Below are 6,962 nucleotides of genomic sequence, written 5' to 3'. Positions count from 1 at the left end.
TCCGGAATAAACTGAGACATCCCGTTTTTTATTGTGAGAAAACGGAGGTCATTCCCCACCCCCAAAAGCACTATTTTGGGGGGCTGCAATCTTGCGCAGGCACCCAAAATATGCATCTTTTGGTGCATCTTTGGGAGGGGGAAGCCAGGGTGCAAAATCACCCAAGATTACGACAACCAAGAGGGAAAAAAAATACATTTAAAACATCCCACCCATTTCCTAAAAGGCTACAGGTAGTTAAAGGCCAAAGGCCTTGTTATAGAGGAAAGGTTTTGCTTGGCGCCTAAAGACGTGTAAGGAAGGTGCCTCGCGGGCATCCCTGGGGAGAAACCACAAAAAAGGCCTGTTCTTGTGTTGCTGCCCTCCAGACTTCTCATGGAGGGGCCGCACAAAGAAGGGTATCAGATTATGAGTGTGGGGTCCAGAAAATAAATAGAAATACATTAAAAATAGTCCAGATGTCTCTGAATACCAGTTGCTGGGAACCAACAGTGGCTTCTGCTTCCAGAATCAGAGGCTGTTGCTGGAGGAGAACAGCAGTGGGTCTACTGCCCTCAGGTCCACCATCCAGGCTTCTGTGAGGCCTCTGTTGGCCACTGTGAGAACAGGATGCTGGACTAGATGGCCCTTGGGCCTGATCCGGCAACTGAGGCTCTTCTATTCCAGAAGAGAATCTGATTTGGGGAGAGGGTTGCAACTCCTCACCCTGTTCCTATGACAACATCACTGAGGGCTTCTACTGACAATACTTGTGTTGTTTTGTATTATTTCTCCTTCTCCTTCATACTTCCCTCCCTCCCTCCTCTACCCAAGGCATTCTGGGTGTTCTGCCACTGTGTCCTGTAGACCCTTCCCCACACCCCTAGCTCGGCCATCTTGCTCCCCCTCGCCCTGTAGGCCTGCCTCGCCTAGCTTCCCAGTAGCCTCAGCCCATCCCCCAAGATGACCTTGCCCCCACCAAGTGTCCCCCTCTTCTCCCCAAGCCAGGTGGCTCGCGTCTGCGAAGCCCTGCAGGAGAGCGGAGAATTTGAGCGCCTCGCCCGCTTCCTGTGGTCCCTCCCGCCGTCGCTCGCCCTCCGGCACCCCGAAGGCCTTGGCTGCACTCACGCCAATTGCCATGACTTGGAGTTGTTCAGCAGCCCAATTCCCTCGGCTGCTTGGTTGGCGCCCTACTGCAGCCAGGCCACTGTGGCCACCTACCACCTGGAACCGTTCGGAGCCCTGCGGTGTGGAGACAGGTTCTCAATACATCCGCCAGACCGATCACCTGCCCGGAAGAAGGTCCCTGGTCTGCCGAGGGACTCTGGCCAAGATGGGGAGCAGAAAGTGAATGGCTTCAAGGTGAGCAGGACCTGATTATATTGCTATAGAGTTTTGGGGAGAGGGGGGTCAGTCTGTATGATATCTTCGTGTCCCTTCCATGCTGTCTTTCTGTATCAAGGAGGCTTGGAATCTGAGAAGAGACCCCTGAACTGGTCAGACTGGTTTCTTTGTAAGTTAACGTCCTTAGCTGGCCAGTTGAGCACCGCCATTTACATGTCTAAAGAGGTTGCCCTGTTGCCATAAAGACAAACGGGATCTAGATCTGTGTTTGGGATCGGGAACCGTTTTCAGCCCAAGGGCCACACTGCCTTCCAGGCAACCTTCCGAGGGCCACATGCAAAAGTGGGTGGAGCAACACATGCAAAGTACTGCTCTTCAATAGGCTAGTTTCTGCATGCACTCACACAGCACTCTCTATCCTCCATCCAGGCAGACGAGAGGCGTGATCAGAGTACAGAGATACATTCCAGCCTGGCAAAAAAAACCACTGGTATATATCTTCCTATATACATAAAAATGCAAGGTGTTGTCACGCTCTGCAGTTCGCTTGGCTGCCAATAGGCAGCCATGCAAATGGACAAGTGAGCTGTTTAATGGAAGCAGCTCCAAACTCCATCAAATGTGTCGGAAGTGATGCTTAACAAAAGTGTGGGGGGGGGGGCTTCACACAGCAATTTACCAAACAGGGCAATTTGGTGTGGTGTGTGAGAAGGGTGATCGGGGAGGTAAGTTTGGCAAGCAAAGCAATCAGGGGCAGCAGACACGTTTGTGTGCTTCTTCACTAGAATCCCCACCCCCACCCCCCAAAAACAACATACTTCATGGTCACGGACTGCTAGCTGCCTGTTGGATGGACGGGCGGGGGGGGGGGAATGAAGGGTGGTGGTCAAATGGAGTGGGATTATGGGGTGGACTGTCCGGAAGGAAGGAACAGCTGGCAGGCTGATTGTCCCACTTATAAAACAAGTTGAGCAAGTGTTGGCAAACAGCAGGATCCATCACATTAAGGGGGTGGGAATTTAATAATATTATTTATTATTATTATTATTATCAGTAATTATATGTATTAGTTTTTTTCTTTTTTACTATGGCAGTTCAAAGTGACTCACAATATTATAAGCAAAAAAAGAACCACATACATACATATATTAAAACCAGCAAAAGACAATTAATTTAAAACAAAAACAAGTGATCGTAAAAAGAAAATATGAAAAAGAATAGCAGGCATGAACAAGAATAGAGGGGTGGAGACAAGGACACCTCTTGAAGGGAAGGGAATTTGAGAGTAAAGACATCATTCAATGGAGCATCAGTTGATTCTGCTTCTCAGCCTCCGCAGAAGAGTATTTTCTTTCCTCGTTCCTTTGCACCTGTCCTGTGGCCTGACATCCGTTCTCCTTTTCCCCCAGGAAAGGACGCGGAACCTCCTGCGGGAATGGTACCTTCAGGATCCGTACCCTAACCCTTCCCGCAAGAGGCACCTGGCCCAGGCGACAGGGCTCACCCCCACCCAAGTGGGGAACTGGTTTAAAAACCGCCGGCAGAGAGACCGCGCAGCATCAGCCAAGCACAGGTGAGAAACAGCTGGAGAGAGTGCACGGCAGGCCTGGCCTAATCCAAGCTGCGGTAGAACATCTCTATCATGCCAAAGTTTCCCACTGCAGTCTCTGGCATCTCCATTTCATAAGAATACCTAAGCAGCAGTCTTAAGAAGACAGTCTGGGATGAATCGACCGTACTCTTCAGTAACCATGGGGGGGTGTAGGGGGGTGTCTGCCCCCTTTTTAAAAAATCCACATGGCTTAAAAAAAAATTATTCCATTGTTCTGCTCCCTCCATTTGTTATCAGCCTTCTGGTGGTTCCCCCACTGCGAGAAGTGAGGTTACAGGGAGGCAGGCGGAGGGCCTTCTCGGTAGTGGCACCTGCCCTATGGAACGCCCTCCCATCAGATGTCAAGGAAATAAGCAACCACCTGACTTTTAGAAGACATCTGAAGGCAGCACTGTATTGGGAAGTTTTTAATGTTTTATCATATTTTTAATATTCTGTTGGGAGCCAATATTCTGTTGGGAGCCACCCAGAGTAGCTGGGGAAACCCAACCAGGTGGGCAGGGTAGAAATATATTATTATTATTATTATTATTATTATTATTATTATTATTATTATTAGGCTGCAAAAGGAGCCGTCAACGCAGCCTAGAGACGTCCAAACTGAGACCCTAAATAGCAAGCTGTGCTTGGCGGAAGAGAACAGCGCACCCGGTGAGCAGACGGATCCCACTGCAGCCACCAGTGATGATGAAAACAGCCAAAGAGCAGGGGAGACCTGGGAAGACTGATCCAGCCGAGGGGTTCTCTGTTCAACAGAAATGACTGGCTGGGGTGTGTGGGAGACGCAGGGCACGACCAATGGGAATGAGATGCAGTCATCACGAACCCCATTACTTATGGAATGGGGTTGGGGAGGTTTTAAGGAAAGGGAACCCGGTGCAAGATTGAGGGTGTGGCAGGAATGATGGGAACGGAGAGTTTATTGGCTAACTTCCCTGTTATCCTGCTTGCCTTCCCCTGAGCAGCTTTGCAGTGCTGGCGTCCTTCGTGGGAGATAAAACCGGAGTCCCGTTGCCACTTTGCAAAAAATAGGTTTATTTGCCTCGAGAGAAGGGGCGCCAGGACCTGGGCTCAAGAATTACAGGCTTCTGAGCAGTGAAGACTCCAGGCTTTCTTCTCTCAAGCCTGCCTTGGGCAGCATCTAATTTAACCAGAATGAAATGATAAGCCTTCCCAGATCTTCACTTCACACCACCAGGCCCTTGTGTGGTTCTCTGGGTCCTAAACCAGTGGGAGGGAAGGGCTCCCTGTTCAGGAGGGCATCCAGAATGACGTGTTGCTGAGTCTGTAGCCAGGACTGGAGAGAAGAGAGCGAGGAGAAGCCAGGAATGAGAGGAGAGGAAATAGATTTGGGAGGTTTTGGAGTTAAAGTGAAAGTGAATGAGAAGTCAGGAGAGAAAGAGAACATATATGGGGGTATTTGTAGATTAAAAAGAGGTCGGGGCGGGGGGGAAAGGATGGATGCACCTATATCAGTGATGCTCTTGCCAATTTTGATCCAAAGGAATGTCTGTTAAATAACTGACAGCACCAATCACCTTTTGGGGAACGATCGAAAGCAGCTTTCCACACCTTTTTGGCCACTGGGTGTACTTTGTGGGAGACATACCAGCAGCCAGGGCACTTGCAGCCACACCTAGGGGTTGGGGCCCAGCCACTGTGTCCATGAAGCTTTTGGCTAAACCCTTTGCATCCCTCCATCCCTCAGTTGAAGCAAGATGTCCATACAGGTAACCTGCACCTGCTTGCATTAATCCCTTGTTTAGTTTGGCTCATCCCTCCGGTTTCATCCTCTGCCACATAAGTTTAGATTGAGGTCTCCCCGGGGGGGCAGGGGCGGCAGAGGCCTGTTCTTTCGGGATTGTTTGTTTATCTCACTCTATGTAAACTGCTGAGTATATTTACGGCACAGTATCAATAAAATGATTCTATTCTAATATCTAGAGAGCGCCACTAAAAATGCCAGCGCCGCATTAATAAATGATGGTGGCTTTGCATTCCAGAGGCGATGCGTCACTTAAAAACAAACAAAGGGATGCTCTAGTGGCTCCCTTCTGCATGCATGAGGTTGAGAAGAGAAACATTTGGAATGAGAAGGAATGAAGGGATACAGCCATGAGCAACGCTTTTAAAAGGCTGGAACCCTGTGTAATAAGAAGAGCTAAGGCAGGGGTCAGCAAACTTTTTCAACAGGGGGCCGGTCCACTGTCCCTCAGACTTTGTGGGGGGCCAGACTATATTTTTTTGGGGGAAATGAACAAATTCCTATGCCCCACAAATAACCCAGAGATGCATTTTAAATAAAAAGACACATTCTACTCATGTAAAAACATGCTGATTCCCGGACTGTCTGCGGGCCGGATTTAGAGGGCGATTGGGCTGGATCCGGCCCCCTGGCCTTAGTTTGCCTATCCATGAGCTAAGGCAAGCCTGCTGGCTTAGGCCGATGTTCAGAGGCACAAGATGCCTCTGAAAGTGGAGGTGTGATTAGTAGCCATTGTCTCATTTCGTTGTCATTGAAAGCCTTGTCCTCCCTAAAATCTGCTGCTAAGTCATCCAAGAGCCAAGTCATTCTTTCTCCTTATGTAGGCAAAAAACAGCACCTGGGGATCCAAGTGGAGGCTGGTCCATTAGGGCAAATGAGGCACTGTCCCATCAGCATTGCAAGTGGTCCAGGAGGATGGGAGTTGTAATCCTGCAAGTTCCGGAAGGCCACAGGTCCCCCACTCAAGTCTTCTAGCTTGCATCCAGTCCAGGGGGTGCTGCTGCCTGAAACCTTATTCTTCCTTAGTCCCAGTGTTGACCCTTGTAGAACTCAGCAAGGAGGATGGGGGACCAAACTTAGAATGGCTTAGCCTGTCAATGGCTCTGGCGCCACCTACTGGTGTGCTCCCTGCCTTCTGCCCCAATGGGCAACAGCCACCATTAAAAGGAACCCGAAACAGCTCATTGTGGACTGAGTCCATACGATAGGCGTGGCATGGCGCGTGTGGGGAAGGGACATGGCTCGAACCCTGAACAGAAGCACGCCACTTGGCAGCATTTTGTTTAAAGGTCCCGGTTGTATTAATTCCAACCAGTCCCATTCTCAGGGCTTATCAGCACTTATATGACTCGTGCTCTTTCCAGGGATGGTCCATGATTGAAAGCTCCATGTCTGAGCAAACCCTTTATTTTGGTTTCCCCACAAAACCTGCTCTTTAAAGCTCAATCGGAGCAAGTGGCAATCTGCATAAAAGCTGGATTTACTTTTGCTCTGATTCAGCTTTAAAGTAGTGGTGTACTGTGGGTTATGTTATAAGAATTTTAAGGTCTTAGATATATAATAAATGTTCATAAATGTACCAAGCAAACACTTACATAAATATATAAACCACATGTCTGGAGCAGCAAAGGAATACAGTCCTGAAACCATTTTGACTCCCAAACTGACCAAATGTTTCTCTGCAGGGAGGGAGAGGGAACCTTCCCATTGTCTCAGGAATTAAGTGATTACCATCTCAAAGGAATGGCCAGACTACCAGGAAAGCAATCAGATAAGGCATTCTCAGATAACCTGGCAGACAGGAGATAAACACTCAGATTTCTGTTGTAGACCGCCTTTTCTATGATGTAGGTATGATGTATCTGGGGGGTGGTCTTGGGCTACACCCCTTCTGTGATGTATGTATGATGTTTCTGGGGGTGGTCTTGAGCTCCAGGGGAGGGAATTTTAAAATGTCTATATAAGGGCAGGCACACCTTTGTTCTGGGTCCTCCTCCGCTCTCCTGCTGTGAGGGGAGCACCCTGTTGCAACAGCGTTAATAAAGATCAGGCTTACTAGCTGTTTTGCTTCTCAATATTCTCTGGTTGGCCTCTGTTATTTTCTCCTACCGATGGGGAACCGACAAAGGACTCTATAAGGGCTCTTGTGTACCCCACAAGGGAACAAGACGAGATTCTGTTTACAACAGTTGCCAGCACCCAGGGCTGAGTGGAGGTGGTGGGTGGCAGAGAGGGAAAAGAACGGAGTACACATGTGCATTC

At 49.1% G+C, this 6,962-nt stretch overlaps 1 protein-coding gene across 1 annotated transcript; it reads left to right on the top strand.

The window, feature by feature from the left end:
- Positions 1-340: 340 nt before the first annotated feature.
- On the top strand, positions 341-6,728 carry LOC310751842 (homeobox protein SIX6-like). The gene is made up of 3 exons (XM_083591569.1): positions 341-1,341; positions 2,733-2,896; positions 3,495-6,728. The coding sequence occupies exons 1-3, from the start codon at positions 943-945 to the stop codon at positions 3,661-3,663; spliced, it is 732 nt and encodes a 243-aa protein (XP_083447695.1). The 5' UTR covers positions 341-942; the 3' UTR covers positions 3,664-6,728.
- The last annotated feature ends 234 nt before the right edge of the window (positions 6,729-6,962 follow it).

Source organism: Podarcis filfolensis, assembly GCF_964270895.1.
Source record: "Podarcis filfolensis genome assembly, chromosome: 16".
NCBI classification, from domain to species: Eukaryota; Metazoa; Chordata; class Lepidosauria; order Squamata; family Lacertidae; genus Podarcis; species Podarcis filfolensis.
The sequence above is the reverse complement of the archived record's forward strand: the minus strand, read 5'-3'. Positions and strand labels throughout refer to the sequence as shown.

What these genes read in the sequence shown, in the direction of transcription:
- LOC310751842 (XM_083591569.1), top strand. Translation starts at nt 943, where the DNA reads ATGACCTTGCCCCCACCAAGTGTCCCCCTCTTCTCCCCAAGCCAGGTG. An exon ending in AGAAAGTGAATGGCTTCAAG is followed by an intron (nt 1,342 to 2,732) that starts GTGAGCAGGACC and finishes CTTTTCCCCCAG; the next exon opens with GAAAGGACGCGGAACCTCCT. An exon ending in GCAGCATCAGCCAAGCACAG is followed by an intron (nt 2,897 to 3,494) that starts GTGAGAAACAGC and finishes TATTATTATTAG; the next exon opens with GCTGCAAAAGGAGCCGTCAA.